The sequence below is a fragment of the Uranotaenia lowii genome, chromosome 3 (genome assembly GCF_029784155.1).
Source record: "Uranotaenia lowii strain MFRU-FL chromosome 3, ASM2978415v1, whole genome shotgun sequence".
NCBI lineage: Eukaryota > Metazoa > Arthropoda > Insecta > Diptera > Culicidae > Uranotaenia > Uranotaenia lowii.
Window position 1 is genome coordinate 138,882,083 of NC_073693.1, and position 20,656 is coordinate 138,902,738.

Consider the following 20,656-nt stretch of genomic DNA (forward strand, 5'->3'; position numbering starts at 1 on the left):
ATTATATTGTGCCCTGGAGATGTGATGTTTAGATCCAATTGCGTGTTAGCTGTTTGTGGTGCCCGGTTGCTGCTAATTTGCGATCAGCGAGTAAAGTTTATTTACTGTACTCGGATGGATGCCTGTTGCTGTTGTTGCGGTTGTTGCTGCCTGATCCCGAATGATAATTTGGTTCTACAATGAAACGTCGTCGCCCAGAATTCCGAATGCTGCTTTACCGCCCAGGTCGCTGTCCTTGAACAAAATCCTCGCAGTCTGTGCTAAGGTACTGTAATCATGTTAGAAGCGCCGACAATTGATCGTATGGATGACAAAGCTGCAAATCTTATAATGTTTTCATTATTCTGAATGCTTATTTTGTTCCGTTACCTACTCAACTGAAAAGTCTAGAAGTCATTTCAAGTGATTATTATGAATCGTTTTAAGAAGATTGTCGTTCCAAACATTATTCTTTCTAGTGACTTCTTGTTAGATTTTGATTTCTTAATTTTGCTGCTTCCCAATGGTTAACTATTCTAATGAAAATGCCTCTATGGATCATGCAATTCCTAATGCTGTGATTCACAGTGTTCTATGTGACGATATGCTCAATATTTGTCACATCAATGTTCAAAGCCTCTGCGCTCGTAACTTATCAAAATTTCTTGAACTCAAACATCTATTTACGAAAAGCAAAATAGATATTATTTTTATGACCGAAACGTGGCTTTTTGAAACTGTAAGCGATATTGTAATCTCAATAGACGGTTTCAATTTAATTAGGAATGATCGCAACAGGCATGGAGGCGGTGTTTGCATCTATTTTAGAAACAATCTAAAATGTAGAGTTCTCATGAAATCTGAAAATAGCGAGGTACACTGCACCGAATTTATTTTGGCTGAATTCCTTATGAATGAAAATAAACTCTTCTTCGGCCTTTATTACAACCCTCCTGAAAACGACTGCTCTGAATTACTTCAAACTCATGTTCAACATTATGCTCTGAATTGTGACAGTTCTTTTTTCATCGGTGATTTTAATGCTGATCTTTTAAAACAATCTGGGAGGATCCAAAAGTTTAAAGAATTCATGAGTGGCTCAAATTTTCACTGTGTCAATAGAGAACCCACGTTTTTCCATAATACCGGTAGTTCTTTACTAGATTTACTTTTAACAGATTCTCCTGATGTCATACACCGATTTAGTCAAATTTTTTTGCCAGGTATTTCGCACCATGACTTAATTTTTGCATCGCTTGATTTTCCAAAAATTATTCCGCAAGATGGTTTTTGGTTTCGTGATTACAAAAACTTTGATGTAAATTCACTCTCAGCTTTTCTCGAAGAATCGGATTGGACCCGTTTCCATAGCATTGAAGATTCTGATATGCTAGTTGATATTTTTAATAATTATTTGCTAGGAATTCACGAGTCTTTCTTTCCGCTAAAATATCGTAGAAACCGTAAGAATGAATGGTTTAACCATGAAATAAATCATGCTATCATAAACAGAAATTTGGCCTATTATTCTTGGAAGAATTCAAAGTCTATCGAAGATAGAAATAAGTACAAATCCCTACGAAATAAAGTGAACATGATGATTACTAAAGCAAAAACTGCGCGTGAAAAAAATCGCCTCAATCTTGATTTACCTGCCAGATTATTTTGGAATAACTTGAAGAAGTTTGGATTGAAAAAATCTGCAGGAAATTTGGCTGTGTCAAACTTCTCTGCTGCCGAAATAAACAATTATTTCTCTTCTAACTTTACTCATCTCGAAGTTGAAGAATTGCATTGCCCTTCTAACTCACAAGGATTTGAATTTAAATCAATAGAAGACTACGAAATCATTAACGCTGTTAATTCGGTTAAATCGAATGCTCTAGGAGTGGATGAAATACCAATCCGTCTAATTAAAATTACTTTACCATTCATTCTACCTGCACTTAGTCACATTTTTAATACCATTATAAAAACTTCCAAATTTCCATACCAATGGAAAAAATCTAAAGTAATTCCAATCCCAAAAAAAGCGAAAGCTCTTGACTTGGCTAACTTGAGACCTATTAGTATACTGAGTGCAATTTCAAAAATTTTTGAAAAATTAGTCAAACAACAAATGACACTCTACCTTAATCAAAATAATATGTTATATGAATTTCAATCTGGTTTTCGCTCATCTCACAGCACAGAAACTGCACTCATGAAAGTTCATAACGATATTGCGTATAGCTTAGACAAAAAAGGAATTGCTATACTTTTGATGATAGATTTTGCTAAAGCCTTTGATCGTGTTTCACATACTGTATTTATCAATAAATTGATTTCCAAATATAATTTTTCCAGTTCAGCTGTAAAAATGGTGCAATCTTACTTAAAAGGCCGTTCTCAATCTGTTTTCTTCAATGGATGCAACTCTGAGTTTGTAACAATCGAATCGGGTGTTCCTCAAGGATCAATTCTAGGGCCTTTGTTCTTTTCGCTCTTCATTAACGATCTCCCATCCGTTTTAGAACATTGCTCTATTCATCTTTTCGCTGATGATGTGTAAATTTATCTTTGCTCTAAACGCAATTCAAATATAAATGATTTATTTGATAAAATAAATCACGATCTTGCAAAGCTGAATCAATGGTCTTATGCAAACCTTCTCCCGATCAATCCATCAAAAACTAAAGCCTTGTTTTTTGGTAAACAATTATCTACTTCAGTTTACCCGCAACTTATCCTTAATAATAGTGTTATTCAGTTTGTAGATAACGCCGAAAACCTTGGTGTTGTTTTTGACAGAGATCTAACCTGGCATCGACATGTTAATGCTCAATGCGGCAAGATTTATGGCAGGGTTACTGATAATCGCTTCGTTTGCTTCAAAATTACCAATCGTTACGACGCAACCACAGTAACGACGCTGTTAAGCGTTGACTCGCGAACGAATAAAAACATACAACATAAGAACGCCGTCTTAGTGAATCATGTACTATGAATTTTCGTTCTGTTTGCGTTGCCTAGCGTTCCTTGTTGATTTTCTCCTTCCGATTTTTAGTCATTGTTTACTCCAGCAATCATTCGCTTCACTACTGAATGAATTCGTTTGCGAGTTGATTCGGCGCGAGTTGATGACGATGCTGTTGATTCATGCCCAAAATCAGACCTTTAAGGAAGAATGCTACTTGGGATCAATTCCTGCGATAAAGACTAAGACCGATATTTTATAAAATAATTAACACACCTTGAGAGAAAAATAAGGCCATTTGGCATAAATTTGGTTTTTGGGCATCTCTTGCGTTCCAAGATTTAACTCGTTTTTCTTCATGAAGCGTTCGCGGCGAAGCATGATCGTCAGCGAGTCGAGTAGTTGTCGAAGAATTCGACGCCGTCTACGCGCAATGTTTTCATTAGAAGCGAATGATGATTGTTTGATCGTTACCGATAGTAACTCAGAAAATAACGAATCACGAAAGAGGGGAAGAAAAACAAACTAGGTTTGCGTCGTTCGATGCTGAAAAGCGTCGTTTCTAAAGAAAACAGACTTTCTATGTTGAGGAGTAAACTCGTTGGTGACTAGGATCGGGGTGAAAAACCATTCTGAGCGATGATCAGCAACCTTGATTTATGGTGCAATAAAAAGATTAAACCTAACAACTAAACATTTAGATTCAGCTACAAAATTAAAACTTTTCAAGACTTATGTTTATCCTTTGTTTATTTACAGTGATTTTGTTTATTTGAATGCATTTGATAGATCTGTGAATAAGTTGCGAGTAGCCCTCAACTCCTGTGTGCGATATATCTTCAACTTGTCACGTTATTCTCGAGTTTCCCATCTTCAAAAAGTTCTCATTGGTTGTTCATTCGAAAATTTCTATAAATTCCGATCATGCATGGTGATGCATCGAATTATCAGCACTGGAAAGCCAGATTATTTGAAAAATTTGCTCACTCCGCTAAGAAATTCTCGCACTGGAAACATACTCATCCCTCCGCACAGCTCCTCTTATTATGGCAGATCCTTTTTTGTTAGAGGCATTGTAAATTGGAATAGTCTCCCAACTAATTTAAAACTAATCAACAAGAAATCAGAGTTTAAAAGAAGTCTGCTAGAAGAATATATGGAGTAAAACGACATGATTTAATTTAGAATTACGAAAATGGAACGATTTGAATATTAGTTTAAAAAAAGAATCAAGAAACATCCACCACATTGTGACAGTTTAAAAGATTGTAATCTTACGTTACATAAATAAAACAAAGTTATAATAATAAAAAAAAAATCCAGGCAATATCCGGCAAACTTGGTTAAAACTAAAGAACAACTCATCAAAAACGAAAAAAAAAACTTGAAAAAAAATTTTCATCAAAATTTACCAGTAGATTTTTAATCGTATTTCAGCCTTTCAAAAAACCTTTTCTGATTTTTTTTGGAACTATCTAAAACTATTTCGTTTTGGAGGCATAAATAATTCATTTTACAACACTATTTGTTTTTAAGTTTGATTTGAGAATGAGAATGAAAATAAACCCGGGCAAAATCCGGGCCACCGGGCCTGAACGGACTCTTCCCAAATTTTGTATTAAATATCCGGGCAAACCCTGTTAAAACTGGGCAATCTGACAACCTTAGCATAAAACGTTTAGTTAATCACATTACCTACCACAAATTCCAAATGGTTTCAATGTTTTCTATAACAATGGTCTAGAAATAGTTTCAAAAGCACATTTTGAATCTAAAAATACAGTAAAAATTGGTTCCTTTTTAATTTTTTGGCTAAAACAAGATTTAATGCAGTTTTATACGAGTGTTTTTTTTTCGATATCCTGATTGTTCTGGAATAAGTAAATGATTGCTATTCAAGTCTTCCATCAGTTGTGTATTTTACAACTAGTTCTAAAGTTTTTCCAGTGTATATAACACATTTATTGAACAAAACTCTTCAGATTTAAAGATTTCATAAATTTTCGGGATAGGAATTACGAAGGATTCCTTCCAATGCGGCGCGTGTTTGGCTTCTACAATTACATGAAAGCAATCCAAAAGTTTTTTGCAGTTAAATTGTCAGCTTCAATTGATTTTTGTAGTGTAGAACAAATATTTTTTTATTCAATATATCTTATATTTTTAAAGACATCTATTTTACTATCAACTTGAAAATTATGTTCATCAGGTTCACTGACTTCATAAGCATTCATTAGTTTTTCAAAATGTTCCATAATTTCTTGCTGTTATGTTTTTTGTGATCAATTTTCATTTGAATATATTCACTTTTAGTTCTCTTCAAAGACCTTGAATAAATATTCCTTGTCATTGTATACTGACTCCATGCAATTTCGCAATTAGATCTGCAGAACTTTTTATAAAGTCTGTCAATTTTGCGTTTTAGTCGCCAAAGTTCTATATTGTACCAACTATTCATATTCGAAACTTCTACATACATACTTCTGTAGATGGGCAACATCGAGCCCGAAACCGTCGACAAAAAGGTAATTTTAGTTCCTTTTTTCCGTCAGTAAGAACGTTTAGTGTCGTGTCCTGTAATATGTCGTGAGTTTTTTGTGTAGTTTAAAGTGCTTACGTTAACACAACCCACTAAAATGAGTGAAACTTCTACAATTTTTTTCAGTTACTTGTTCATTTGTACACGTTTTCAGGATGTCAGTAATAACAGCCGCCTTTTGATCCAAACGACCATCACATGTCCAAATATTTGGCTCCTTGCTACAAGCTTCGATAATGTTTGCTGGGAATATTTTTTCCAACACCACATAATTATAAATAATCTAAAATAATCGTTTCATGGTCTGTTATTTTTGAACCAGCTACAGTTCTAGACTGAACCGAGGAAAAGTTACTAAATACATGGTCGATTGAAGTTCTATTTTGTTAGAAATTCACGTAAAATCATGGACTGTTTGCTTTAGATTGAGGTATTCTACTATCTGTTTCAAATGAATAGAATCATTTTCGACCAACCAGTTTATATTGTAGTCGCTAGCAATTAAATTTCATTTACTTACATCTAAAACCATCCTTCCATTTTTGGAAGATATCTAAAAAACGCTGGTCACTAGAGTTTGGCAAATGGTACAACAACCCATAGTTTCGCGGTTTTATGCCTTTTCTGATTGTAACGCCTAAAAATAAATTATTTTCTTTAAGTTCGTTCTAAACATGATTTTTGTTGAAATGCCATTATTCAGTTAGCGGAATTGCATGTCAAGATCAGGCGACAAAAATGGTTTAAATTTTCGTCAATCCGTCAAATAAATTCATCTTTGTTTTGCACTGGGTTTAATTTATAATTTTGCCAAGTTTTCATGTAACCGTTGGTATTTTTATTGATTTTTCCAGAAGAAAGGAAATGTTCAAAATCAATCCGGAAGTTGGCAGATTCACTAGCAAGGAAGGTTCGTGTTGAATTTTCTCCGAAGATTGCATTTTAATTTGGATTTCTGTCAGAAGAAAAAAAATCCACACAGTTATTAGGATTCATTTGTGGGTAAATTAGGGCTTACATTCCATAAAGATAGTATCAGGGCCGGATTAAGCATTTTGAATCGATTTTTTTTTCATATGCCAACTCAGAGAATATTTTATTTTTTGAACATTCGAAGGAAATGAAAATGACAGCACAAATAACACACGACGAACTGAAAATAAGTTCTACATATTGCTTTCAGATAACCATTCTGTCTGCGAAGAAGGTAGTTTCTGGAATCTTCAAGCAATATTTGTTAAGCCACCACATGCAAATATCGTGGAACAGTTAATCAACGAATCGAAAATGTAAATTCTGATAAGAGCTGAAAATTGAGAGGCAGCATTAATATTTCTGATTTAGAATCCAAAATTAAAAAAAAATAAACAAAAGAATTCAACTTATATTCCAAGAAGATACAGGTTGAAAGTTCCAGAGTAAAAAAATTTTTTTTAATTACACATATAAAGCGGCCCACCACACTCCCCCACACCAAAAAGCTCATATGAGTCCCCTGGTAATATACGCTTTCTGTTCTCATAATTTTGAAGCCAATTCAGACACGAATGCCACAAGGATGGTAAAGTTTCGTTGAAAAAAAAAAAATGAATCAAGATTTTAGAAACAAATACAAAGTAATAATCAGAGCCAAAACAAGAATTGAAAATTGTATAATTCTTTATCAAAATGTTTTTTTTAATTTCATATATGAAAACACTAAAGACTTTTTCATGTAATGTGCCAATAATTTTAAATGTAATGGCGATTACAATTTTCGATTAAGAAAAAGATTTTAATCAGCTCATATATTCAATTCAGAAACATTTCTGATAAAGTTCTTTTAAATGTGACAAAAGTTGAAAACAAAAACTCTAATCGGTAGTTAGATGTTTTAAACACAGAATCAGTAATAAAGAAATTTAAAAATCAGATAAGAATAAGAAAAATATAAATATTTATATTTAAAGAATCACTCATTGAAATTCATTATTCAACTACGGTAGTGTTTTTATGATGAACATAATTTGGGAATGAACGGTCAATTGGAAAATGAAATGTTGAAGTATGTATGTATGTTGTATGTTGGTTATCCACCATGGGTGCACGGATTCACCGCAGTTTGACCAAAGTATGGATTATAATTCATTACTTACAGCTTACAGATTCCATACCCGGCACCATGGCTTCGTATGAACTGTTATGGAGTGAATGTATTTCGTGTCTATGTATGTTTATTTTTGGCACATGAATCAATCAGCTACTCAACCAGTGAAAAATAAATAACAATTTCAATGTTATAAATTTACTCAGGTATTCCGGCATCCGTGTATATACCTGGCCAGCTGGCAACTGATTGAACATTCTTATTTACAATTTACATAATGTTCAATGTAATAAATAATAATGAAACGATCTCACCATGGTTCAACTTCGCAGCTCCAATGATTTCATGACAAAGTTGCCAATCACCAGCGCCATAACTTCGGATTTCAAAGCAAAGTCTTACCTTGCTTACCCCTGCAAAAGTAAGCATGCGACGCGCATTACTGAAAATCACTTCACTTTTCGAACCCAGCACACAAACCAAACCAATAACACAATCGCAATCTCGCACGCTAGACTGTCCATCTTCTGCCAGATATCGGATAAAACCCGATTAAACATCAATGCTTTGTTGCAAATAAACATCCCCTCGAACACAATTCGGACAACTTTAAAATTCGTTTGCTTGCAGTTTATGAGAATGAAAAACAAAAGCATACAATGCAACCAATGCATGCAGTTGCGCAAGAATTTTCGACCCCGACCGATTTCACATAAAACTGTTGCCCGGTCCATTAAACAGCGCCATAGACGATGCAGATGATATTCGCATCCACAGAATTTCTTCGCAAATTGGTTTTCTATATCAGCCTTTACTACACTAAACCGCACCAAGAAATCACACGCAGGCGCAAATAACTATGCGAATAAAAGCACGATAACCCAAGAGCATAGTTTTATTTTACGGATTGTAGTCAGCTTTATGTACACTACACGTTGCCTTCTCTAACTCACTTCACTTTTCAACCTTTATTTATACCCTACGCTTACACTCAATTGGATAGTGAAAGTGGCCTTCCAAAATAATGAGCGCTGCAACCACACCACATCAATAATGATTACCTTATGAAAATTACAATATCAACCCATTAGCCCACATCTCTTCACCCAGTTATCAAAATATACTACTGTTCGAATATGTTTCAAGAACTTTGGTTTTAAATCAATTGTGGAAAATGAAATGTTGAAGTTAGGGTTTTTATTTCATCAGAGAATAATTATAAAATAGAAGTGCCTTAGAATCAACAGTATTAGAATTTATTTCTATCAGCTGGAAAAGTTTCAATTATAATTTCAAATCTGTTACCGGATTTGGAATAGAAAATCAATAGCGAAACTCATTATTGCCGATTGGTTAAATTGAAGCAACTACAGCAGTTTTAATCCATTTATGTTGTATTTCTCAAAATTGATTATCGGAAGGGTGCGTGCATTAATTTTGCATTAGGTATAGAATTTTGGGTCAGGGGTTGGCAAACGGGGTCGTCCATATAAGCTTTTCCATTTTTTGTGATATTGACGTTATTCTACATTGGATTGAACATTTGCACATACGAGTTCTTAAGGACAAATTGGCTTTAAAATTATGACTTGAGTTTGAGAAACTAAATGATTTATGGATAGAATCTGATTTATTGTTTTGAATTTTACTCTGGAACATTCTATCTGTATCTTCTTGGAATATAAGTTGAATTCTTTTGTTTATTTTTTTTTAATTTTGGATTCTGAATGAGAAATATAAATGTTGCTTCTCATTTGCAGCTCCTATCAGAGTTTACATTTTCGATTGATTGATTAACTGTTGCACGATGTTTGTACGTGGTAATTTAACAAATATTGCTTGAAGATTCCAGAAACTGCCTTCTACGCGGACATAATGGTTATCGGAAAACAACATGTTGAACTTATTTTCAGTTCATCGTGTGTTATTTGTGCTGTCATTTTCATTTCCTTCGAATGTTCTGAAAATTGAATATTTTCAGGGATGGCATATGAAAAAAAAATCGATTCAAATAAGCATCCGGCCCTGACACTATCTATACGGAACGTGAGCCCTAACTTACCCACAAATGAATCCTAACAACTGTGTGGTATTTTTTCTTCTGACAGAAATCCAAATTAAAATGATCTTGAAAAAAATTTTGCATGGTAAAATTTTCAAAATGTCAAAATTTCTACCACTTTTTCCCAACATCAGTGAACTTGCTCTAACGGAAGCCTGATCGACTTTTGATCACACATTCCTAAACACAGCAGGCCATTTGGATTGTGTACTGTGAATACACAAATTTATTGTTTCTTTTGTTGTTAAGATCTTTAATTTGAAACAAATATTTGAGTTTCAAGGGAAATGCAACTCATAAAATCAAATCTACATGCTAGATTCGAAATTTGAATACTGGATTGAAACTTTGGCTCTTATTTTTCAACCGGGAATGTGATGAAAAAGTAAGGTAAATCATCTTGATTTTAAATGGCTCAATTCGACGCAACTCGGAACAGTTGATGAAGTGGAATGGATAGAGGTTATATTCGCAGGATTTTTTTTAAGTTCGGCGGATAGATCTTGGTTTCTACTTTCTAATGATGTTTTGTAAAATATTTTAGAGTACACTGAGGTTACCGCGTATAAAAACCGCGTTAATTCGAAAATCCGCGTAAAAAAAACCACGTTAATTCGAAAATCCGCGTAAAAAAAACCGCGTTAATTCGAAAATTTGCGTAAAAAAAACCTCGTTAATTCGAAAATCCACGTAAAAAAAACCCCGAAATTCGAAAATCCACGTAAAAAATCCATTTTAATTAAAAAATTCGCACGAAAATGTGAAAAAGCACGTTACTAAAAAAATGCGTAAGAACCAAGATTATTTAAAAATTTGCGTACAATGATAGTTTATTTTCAAGATAAAAAACAAAATCAATTAGATTAATAGAATAGTAGAATATAGTGAGGCTTATTTGACAGTGTGGAATTCAGATCGTCTCATGTCTCAGGTCTCATGTTCCATGTCTCAGGTATCAGGTCTCATGTCTCAGGTCTCATGTCTCATGTCTCATGTCTCATGTCTCATGTCTCATGTCTCATGTCTCATGTCTCAGGTCTCAAGTCTCAGGTCTCATGTCTCGTGTCTCAGATCTCGAGTCTCATATTTCAGGTCTCATGTTTCAGGTCTCAGGTCTCAAGTCTCCGGTCTCAGGTCTCAGATCTCATATATCACGTTGTTAGTCTCAGAGCTAAGATTTTCCCAACTACAAAAAGAAAGTGTTTTCCTTTGAAAAAGTCTTAGAATATTTTCTCTGAAAAACCGCGTTAATTCGAAAATCCGCGTAAAAAAACCGTGTTAATTCGAAAATCCGCGTAAAAAAAGCCGCGTAAAAAATACCGTGTAAAAAAAAACCGCGTAAAAAAACCTCAGTGTATATCCTAATAACTCCAGAGCTTTTTTACTGAAGAAAGAATTCTGATCTTGAGCAGAACTATTTTTTACTGGCATTTTCTTTAATAGCTCTCATGCTTATTCTTTGTGTAACTGTGAAAACTTCAATCAATTTCATCCGATTTTAAAGTTCAAAACATAATGTTTATAACGTTTATAACAGAAACTTGGCCTTCCAAAGTTGTTCTCAATATATCTGTTCGAATTTATTTCTTATTTTAAAAAAGATATCCAATTTTCACTTTTGATTCGTTGTATCTTGTTTTGAAAGAATCGATTCCCTAAACTCAAATTTTAGTTTTTTTTTTATCTCAATACTCTCATACTAAAGGTATACTAGAATGATAAGAAATAAATAACAAATATTAGAATGTGCGCGTTTTAGGGTCATATTGTCCCGAACCAATTTTGGAGTTAACGACAAAGTCAGTAATACAAAAGTATGCTTTAAATTACAGATTTTGCAAAAAAAAACTGTAAATTGTTCTAAATCAAGGGGTTTTTGAGAAAAAAAAGTTTTCTCTGTGATTTTGTCCAAAAGTTCTGTAATGGATTTCCTTTAATTTAATTGAAAACTTATGCTAAATTGAGTCTTTTTTATAATGAAAAAAAAAAACAGTTTACATTGAAAATCATACCATATACAATATTCAAAGTAAGAAATCTCAATTTAATACTGGCCAAAAAAATGTAATTTTAGTAATCCAGCCAAAATTCAAAAACTCTGTGAAAACTGTGATTATTTCAAAATTCTGTGTTCTTTGACACAGATTCTGTGTTAGAACCATTATTTCCCAAACCGATTTCCATGAATTTAAGCTTAAGTGTAAACAACTAACACAAGTGAATCGGATAGGTTTCAATACCAGGCCGCCAATTGAATCAATATGTATTATAAAATTGCTAACCTGGTGTGCTTTGCTACACTTTGTAAAATTGATGAAATTTGTTTTAAAAATAATATGATTTTTTGTTTATTAGGTAGTAAATCGTTTACAATTGCAATTTCAACATCAAAAACAATCTCTTTAAATGAAAGCTGCTTCTTAAACTTCGAAAAGTAATGGCAATCAAGATTAACTCGATTCTGAAGTTATGACTCTACCATTATTAGCTTCATAAGTTCTCGAATTATGCCAAAAATATGTATGAAATCCTTTCTCTTCATTCCTGTCTTCCAGCTGAAAGAAAGAATCAAATAGCATTTCTTGTACCCCAAAAAATGAAACTTTTTGTATGACTGGTTCGGTTTGCACTGACATCATTTTAAGTTATTTTTGGTTCTATTCGAACTTAATTTTACATCTTTTCTGTTCCTAAAGCTGATATAATAAGAAAAATACAATGGGGGCTGCATACATTCAGGGGTAAAAACCACGTGTGAGACTTAAGGCATAAGGCAGCGCTCCTAGCGTGTTATAATGGAAGCTAGTAGTTCCGCTCACGATCATATTTTACTTTTAAAAACTACGCGATCAATTGATATTTTGATGGAAAACTTGTTACAAAAACCCGAATAATGCTTTTTATGAGTTTTTCTACCATTTTAGTCATTAAGAATCAATTCATAACGGCCAAGGGTCACATAAATTGACGTTCAAAGTAGATTGTTAAAAACTGCAGCAGGAAAGGCGTATGTTTTAAAGCTTCTATTAACATTATTTTATTTCATAAATTTAAGCAAAAATGACAAAGTTTGTATGAAAAGATCTTGAAAAACTGTATTTCCAACATTTCGATAAGATTGATAAATAATCATCGCCTAGATCTTAGGAAAAGTAAATAGTTTCGCTCAAGATCAGTTTTTGGCTTTCCGCTCAAGATAATTTTTCTTTTGAATTCTATTTTATCAGTTTGATTAGTAAGCGTCTTAATACTTAAGTTCCAATTTCCCACTATTTATAAATAGTTTACAAAGCTTGAGATCTAAGTTAGATATTTTTTTTTAATGACATTTGGGTGAGTTTTTAGAAGTTTTTAGTTTTGAGAACAGCGAATGAAATGTCGTTTGTGATGGGTTTGATTCCCGCACCTTCCTTCATTAAGCTATGACTGCGCCTATTCGTTACATTTTTCAACTGAAATTTTGAATCACTCATCTTATAAATTTAAAAAAATATATTCTGGACCTTTTCCTAACATTTCAAAAAGTTTTCTCTACAATTTTCGATTTTTCATCCAAATATTTTCAACTTCAACTAATTAAAGATGAGTATTCATGTTCATGGAAATCCCCATTGTTTTGCAAATGATCACACCAGCTCTAACACTAATTTATCCCCAAATATCCGAGAAATGACTCTACAATCGCACACAACGATGGGTCCCAGGCACACAATCGGCTAACTCGGATTTTGTATCAAAAATTAAATGCACTCCCGCAGGCTGGCAAGCAAGCAAGCAAGGCACAATCCTGAACAAACAAAGCATGAGTTTCGAGGAAATACGCATTCATTCCACATATTTTCCAGAAGGAAAACCCAAATAATCGCTCATCCGTTTTGTTTTTCTCAAGCGCAAAATGCTACGCACAAATTTCCATCCCTCACAACCCCATTCATTCAGCCATGCATTCATTTATTCAACTTCCAGCTAGACACCCACCCACACATTATCGTTATAATGTTATGCGTATTTGGCATTTTTGGTCCTCCTCGGCCAGTTGGAAGAGTTAATGCCTTTTGGTATGCACAAACATCCTCACGCAGATCCTAGCACAGCATAAATCATGCATTTGGCAAGCGGAAATGGACTCTCCGCACATATTCTGCAAATACGTACCAACTGTTAGAGAGACTGGTTTTGAAAAGTTTAGAGAGCTCAGGCATGTGCTGGCCATCAGAGAAACATACACACGCACACAGCCAGTTCATAACTGCATAAATTATTCATTATGAAAGTTTGCGCGCTCAGTTCAGTTGGTGAATAAGTGGGCAAATAAAGTCTGAATGGGCTCTGAAGCTTTTATCAATGGAACTAGAAACAGAGATTTGTGTGCATGGATGAGTTTCGAAGCTCGTTGTTGAATTTACAAAATGGGTTGGCTAGTAAAATGTGACATTCTTGTTTTTTCATAATTGCATCAATTATTCGAGAATGTATCTCCATTCTGAAACTACTGCAATTCTGTCAATTTAATCAAGCAGAAGAGATTTTATTGTTTGAACTAACTGTTATCAAACTACAATACATTGATTAATACTGTATTATTCAATCAATGTTTCTATTCAATATCAAATCGTTCCGAGAAATATTAGCAAATCCGTTTCGGCGTAATACCAATTATTATTTCATCAGAAAATCGTTCTTCTATTGCTAGAGAGCATGGAGGTGGATGAACAAAACAAACAGGTTCAATTAAGTTACAAGTGAAACGATTGAATCTGATCGAGAATCTGAATGACTGAATAGCCGACATAGCAAAATCTTCGTAGATGCTTGGGTACACGATATCCGGAACGGAATCTGGCGCTAGATTAAATTCCCGTTCTCGTTCGTTCGTTTTTACATTTATTGAATGCCGCCGCTATTGCCGAAAGAATGAATTCCTCCAGCCTGCCATGGATGGGGGCGCTGCGTGTGTTCATACACCACCTCCTGAATCGTTACCTGCCTTGTAATGTTGAAACGTTAGTACAATTTTTATTGGTTTTTAGCTCTAGTTATGAAGTTCTTCGATCGAAAATAAGCTCACTTCTGCTAAATCCAAGCGTAATCCATCATCGTTTGGAAAGAAATAATTTTGAGAAAAATTGTAGACATTTGGGTAAATAAGACTTTAGGTAATTGAAAATCGAAAATTATTTAAAAAGGTAAAATTTTCTCAATTTAATCTCAAATAAAATGCCTTCAGGGGAGCATGGGGATACTTGACCCAATTTCTTATTTTTGTAAAATCTTTTTTTTAAACAACTCGCTGTCTTTTACAGATTTTGAATGTGAACTTCAAATTTCTATGCTTGATTCCGTACATAAATGAGAATCATTTTCGTGCAGCGAAAAAATATTTATAGTTATTTTGTTCTAGTTTGAAGAGACTTGATCCATTATTCGTGGATACTTGATCCTTCATTCAGAAACGCTTAAACTTTGCCAAAATCAAGCAATTCGAAAGAGAAAAAGTAGATGGACGATTTTTTGGCCATTTTACTTTTTAATTCTCAGTTTTAAAGTCAATAGATAATAAGTAGAACTTAAAAAGTCTGTCTATCATCCTGTTGTCATAGCATACCTTCAGGCGAAAATTTATATTTTTTTGAACAAAATCAATCTTTTAAGTCTTTTTAACCAGTCAATTTATTGGATATACTATAGTTTTTAAATAAATTCAAGTTATGTCGTATTAAATTGACTATACAATACGTTAAACAGTCAATCTGAAACAATGACCAATCCTAAAAAGGATCATATGAATGTGATGAAAATCTGGAGAAGTATCAGATAAAAAAAATGTACGTTGATGGACATACGCGGGAGTAAGACGAACAAGTCTTACAGAAATTGATCAAATAATGTCCCTCCCACTCTAAAAGAAGCGTTTGGGGTGGAGAAAGGACCCAATTGGGCCTGTGGGACCATCACTAAAAAAATTGAGAAAGGGAGTGTAGCACTGGTTTCAGAATAACACGTTTTCTTTTTAAGCGAACTTAAACTGAATTTGTGCAGATTCATAGTGAATAGATTTCAAAAAGTTTCGTTGAATCGAATGTTGAAGTGTGTGGGAGAAAGTTCAGTGCCAAGTTTGAGTAAACAATTCCACAGAATCTAGAATTTATTTATAATTGTTTGGTCTCTGGATGACCCGGTCGGTAGTGGAAGTGACATTTGATTTGAATGCTCCTGAAAACACTGAAAAAAAATAGATAGAGATGGCGTCTCAGGCAAGGTTTGAGTGTTCGCAAGCGTAAGCGTTAGATTCGGAGTTCTTCAGCATCAACGACGTTAAAACAACGACATTCCATTACTTACGCAGTTTAACGAGAATAAGATTTTCAGTTTAACAGTCTTAGAAAATATTACAGTTTCACGAATCGCATAAATGTTTTTGAATTTGCGTAGTAAATAAACATTACAATACAATTTTTACACACTGAGTCAGAAAAGATTGAATGAATTTTTGTTGAAAACGCAGGTTTCAGTGGTGGAATAGAGTCAACTTTATTCAGGTTTGTTCGTTAAGTCCTTAAACAGCTACCCATTACATTAGCAATAGCTATTTGCCACTTTCCACTTCTCATATTCCCTAACCGTGAAAGTACTCGTTTCTCAATGAGTACTTGTAACGGTTCACGAAAATTATATTGGCTTGTTCACGAAATAATCCCTCATGGGAGGAATATACACGCATAAGACTCTGTGTTAAAGATACCCAGAGGGAGAAATATGGAAAAGCTTTCGGTATAAAGGAAAACTCTTCCAAAGGCGATAAAATAACTTATCGTTATTTAGTCAGCCGCTCAGGCTGCTGATGGCGATTTTTACTAAAGGACAAATGGCGGGGAAGTTGACCTCAGGGAAAGAATGCAAGTTAGACTCTCTTAGACATTTGGCTTTGCTGTCGATAAGTTGACTATTTGGAAGTATTCGAGTCATGGCTTTTAAATTCGTTCAATTTCATTATTTTTGGCGGTTATTTTGTCGGCCTTGGGAACCCGGGAAATATTGTTCGGAAAAGATCGCGCGAGCGTTAAGTTTCCCAGTGATTACAAAAAAAATACCGGAAACGGATCCGCTATCGATCCTGTCCGGAGGAACTTGGCCGGAATTGCCTGTATGCGGAAGGAGTTCGATTTACCGGTAAGTCTTTTCATCTTTCTGTTTCTGGGTATATTTTATCATAACGGCGGCATAGGAGATCCATTTGTGGATTATTTTGTGAACATAGCCAACTCAATACAAACTTTTCATTATTGCGATTTCTTCTTTCTGTGCCGATTTTACTAGAATCCCCCCTGAGAGCGAGTCCGGGCTTTACAGCGACTTCTGCACATCAATTATTATTATAGTTGTTGGCACATAAGTGCTAGAAGAGCTAATAATTTAATTAGGTATGGGAGAGTGGGGAATCGTGGGCCACTTTTTCTCGTTGTTCCATAACTTCTTTATAATAAAAGATAAAATGAAAATAAAAAATGGTATAGTTTTCTACATTTTCAAGGTATCATAACGTATTTTTTCCAAATTTTTAATAAGTTATTTTCCCCAAATTCTGACTGTTTGAAAAACAGCAATATTTTTTGGATTTTGAAAAATGGTGGGGAATCGTGGGCCACCAAATCCAAATTGACCAAATAACATACAAAGTTAATGAGTTGACCCAAAACTGTGATTTCCTAATTCATTTAATTATTTTAAAGCAATTTCAGATGATGAAATAAAAAAGGCATAAGAAAACTTTACAGATATGAAAAACGTATTTTAAGTTCTGAATGTGTGTCAAAAGATTAAAATATAGGTGGTTCAAGATGTGTGGCCCACGATTCCCCACAAGCTATGGTTTGCAAATTGGTTGCATGTGTGTGACTTATTGATGTTTCATCAAAAATTCCTTCTCCACGTGAAAGATCATGAAAAAACTAAGATCATAAGCGTATGAGCATATTTTTGTTATGCACTTTAGGTTCCCCATCGATGAAATAAGCGGGTGTTTTTTTAATAATGAAAGTAAATTTTTCTAACTTTTTTTAGCCTGGAGAATAAAAGAAGCATATGATGCGTATTTCAGTCAACAACATATAGAAATATATGCTCACGCTAAGTGACGACAATGACAGTTGGTTTGAGATTTTTATCTCAACACACATCTGAGATATTAAAAGTGGCCCACGTTTCCCCATGGCCCACGATACCCCACTCTCCCCTACTTAATTGGAGATTGATCGTCTCGTCTGGTGCGTTTGTTTATCGTTGGTATTCCTATAGAAATACCGTGATAAAATAGACCTCGACATACTGTGATACTCTTACCCAGAATATCTGGCAACAATGTTGTGTTGCCACGAACACAATTTGAGTAGTCTCGCTTAACGATGATGTAACATTTGTACTGGCAGGGCTGTCCCAACGGTGTATGCAAAACACGGTTTTCGATTACGCTAAAACAGTCCGTCTGGCACCGGTGGCGTAAATTACTGTGTTAGCACAGTTATCGATTTCAAAATTCCCAACAGTTATACGCCTTTGTTCCAAATTCATGCAAATTTGGAACAGGATTTCAAAATATACAACAGACCGATTTAGTTCACGGTGAGAAAATTTTAGCCAACAATGATTTCTTTCACACATATTTGGGTAACATTGGGTGTGATAATAGTTTCTTTTGGAGATATTATTTGAATGTTTTTTTTTCGCTTCAACCAGCCTATACGTCATAAATTGAGAATAGATGTTAATAAAAACCATATCAAGTATAAATAATAGATGTCACATTATTCTCGATTTAATAGATTTCAATAAAAAGCTTTTCATTTGGGCTCGACAAATTAGTGAATCCAGTCAGCGTTCTAAAATTTGAAAAAAATAAACGAAAAGAAAATTTTAATAGCATTTCGATGAGGTAAAATAAATGTTTATTGTTTTTTTCTATCATTTTTGTATTATTTGAGATATTGAGAGATTTTTAGTTTCGTATAGATTGCTTGCAGTTATCAATATCAGTTGCAATATCAGCATATTTTTCTGTATCCATACATAAATTGACAAAGTGAAACAAGTTTTTGTCAAACAAAAATGTCGACAAATCAAAGGAAAATTTCCTTTGACTTTGGGATAAACATTTCTCATTTCCTTTATCAATGTCAGCAATAACTTGAAAAAAAAAATTGCTTTTTCATTTCATTTTAACAAAACCTTATTCCATTGACTCAAAGCAATTTGATTGAATTAATTGAAGGATTGTTTCAATTATTGACCTTTTTTCCTCGTTGTGTGGTCATTTTTGCTTTTAAATTAATGAAATCCTGGTAGAATAGTTGAAATCATTGTTCTGACACGAACGCCACTAACGTGGTAAAGTGTCTATAATTAGAGGAAAAAAAATTGTTCTGTCAAAAAGAATGTTCGTAGAATTAATTTTAAGACAATTAACCGCGAAACTCAAAACTTATGCAATTTTTCTAATAAAATGGGTTTTTTACTCTCAATTATTGAGTGTCTGCAATGAAAGTGTTTCCGTTTTAAATTTGCTCCTACACCGGTGGCGAGTGGGTGTTTTAGACGATTCTAAAATTTCAAATTGTGCTAAAACTGGTATGCTTAAAACCAATATTTACGCCTGAAAATAACAGTTATACGCCTTTGTTCCAAATTCATGCAAAAAATTTTTGTCCAAAGTTGTTAACAATATTTATAATCTAAACGAACAATATATCATATTTTACGGTTTAATATAAAAACCGTGAAATATGATATGTTGTTCGATAACATTGACTAAACTTACATGATCCTTAGAAAAAAAATCCTTTCAATTTCTGGCTTAAAAAGCCGTCTGCTACATTACAAACTACTGATAATCATGAAAATTTTACTTAAGAATACATAAAAGGAGCATGTTTGCCAATCTGTTTAGTTTGCCATAACAAGAGCACAAATATGTTTAATGAATTTTTACCTATTTTCAAAAGGTATCTCGAAAACAAAAAATGGTAAACTAAATTAATGTTTGGAATCAGCACCCCAAAATGAGTCAATTTTTAAAAGAAAAATGTTTTTTTTTTGTTTCAATTAAGCTGTTTTTCTTGCTGCGTATAGTCATTTTGGCTTTTAAAGCTTCTTTCAATCATAGATAAAAATCGGTTTCAACTGGTTTCTGCAAACTGGTACACTGCAAAAAATCGACACTTAAATCGTATGTTTTTCCACACATACGCTCCAAAAATTGTTCTACATATATATTTCATTTGAGTCGAATAATATTTACATATTTTACACATAATTTTGATGTGTAAAGAATATATGGTGTGACTTTTTTAAATTAAGCGTGTAAAACTGTCAACAAATCATCGAATTTTTCTGTCGATGATTTCAAGTTTTCAAAATGGCGCGAATTTAGTCAATTTTGAGCAGCCGCCGGAATGGAGTCGGAAAGAAAAAAAAAAGGAATGCCACCGAACAAGGACGGTTCTCGACCCCTCTACTTGCGAAGTCGGATCGCGGCCAAGTACAACAACTGGAGCAGCTGGGCAGATCGAACAAACATCTGCTGGTCCAGATCTCGCCGAAGGTAAGTCCTCATTCCCAATCGAAACAAGAAAACAAAATTAAATTATAAATTTCGTCCTTCTTAACAGGATGCCGGAATCTAACGGTCCCTATGCAGATTATCGGGAGCTGACTCTCAATGAGCTGCATCGTCGACCTGATGTGGTGGTGATCAACAACCGCACCGCCTACAAAAACAAGGAAGTTGCGTTGTGGAAATTCGAGCATCCGGAGGAACCAGAACGGGAACTGAAGGCTCGGAGTAATCAGTGTTATCCAAAAAAAATGTGTGAAAAGTAACAAACTAGAATAAAATTGGCTTTGAACGTACTTGAAAGTGTTTATGTGTTTAATGTGCAAATAATTGAAAAATGATCTTTTAACAGCAACAGAAAATTTATTCATTGTTTCTTATTCTTCATTTATTGTTTTTATTTTACCAGCATTATTTTTTTTATGTGT

At 33.9% G+C, this 20,656-nt stretch overlaps 2 protein-coding genes across 3 annotated transcripts in view; both read left to right on the forward strand.

Moving 5' to 3' along the window:
• The window catches only part of LOC129750854 (peroxidasin), a 596,804-nt gene that overhangs the window by 259,700 nt on the left and 316,448 nt on the right, over nucleotides 1–20,656 (forward strand). The window lies entirely within an intron of this gene.
• Nucleotides 20,062–20,508, forward strand: LOC129750856 (uncharacterized). Its single transcript, XM_055745960.1, has 2 exons — nucleotides 20,062–20,216; nucleotides 20,284–20,508. Exons 1-2 carry the CDS (start codon nucleotides 20,068–20,070, stop codon nucleotides 20,492–20,494), a joined length of 360 nt encoding a protein of 119 aa, XP_055601935.1. The 5' UTR covers nucleotides 20,062–20,067; the 3' UTR covers nucleotides 20,495–20,508.

Excerpts from the sequence above, each read along its gene's own strand:
- LOC129750856 (XM_055745960.1), top strand. The coding sequence starts at position 20,068 with ATGGAGTCGGAAAGAAAAAAAAAAGGAATGCCACCGAACAAGGACGGT. Across the intron at positions 20,217-20,283 it reads TGGTCCAGATCTCGCCGAAG|GATGCCGGAATCTAACGGTC; the intron begins GTAAGTCCTCAT and ends CCTTCTTAACAG.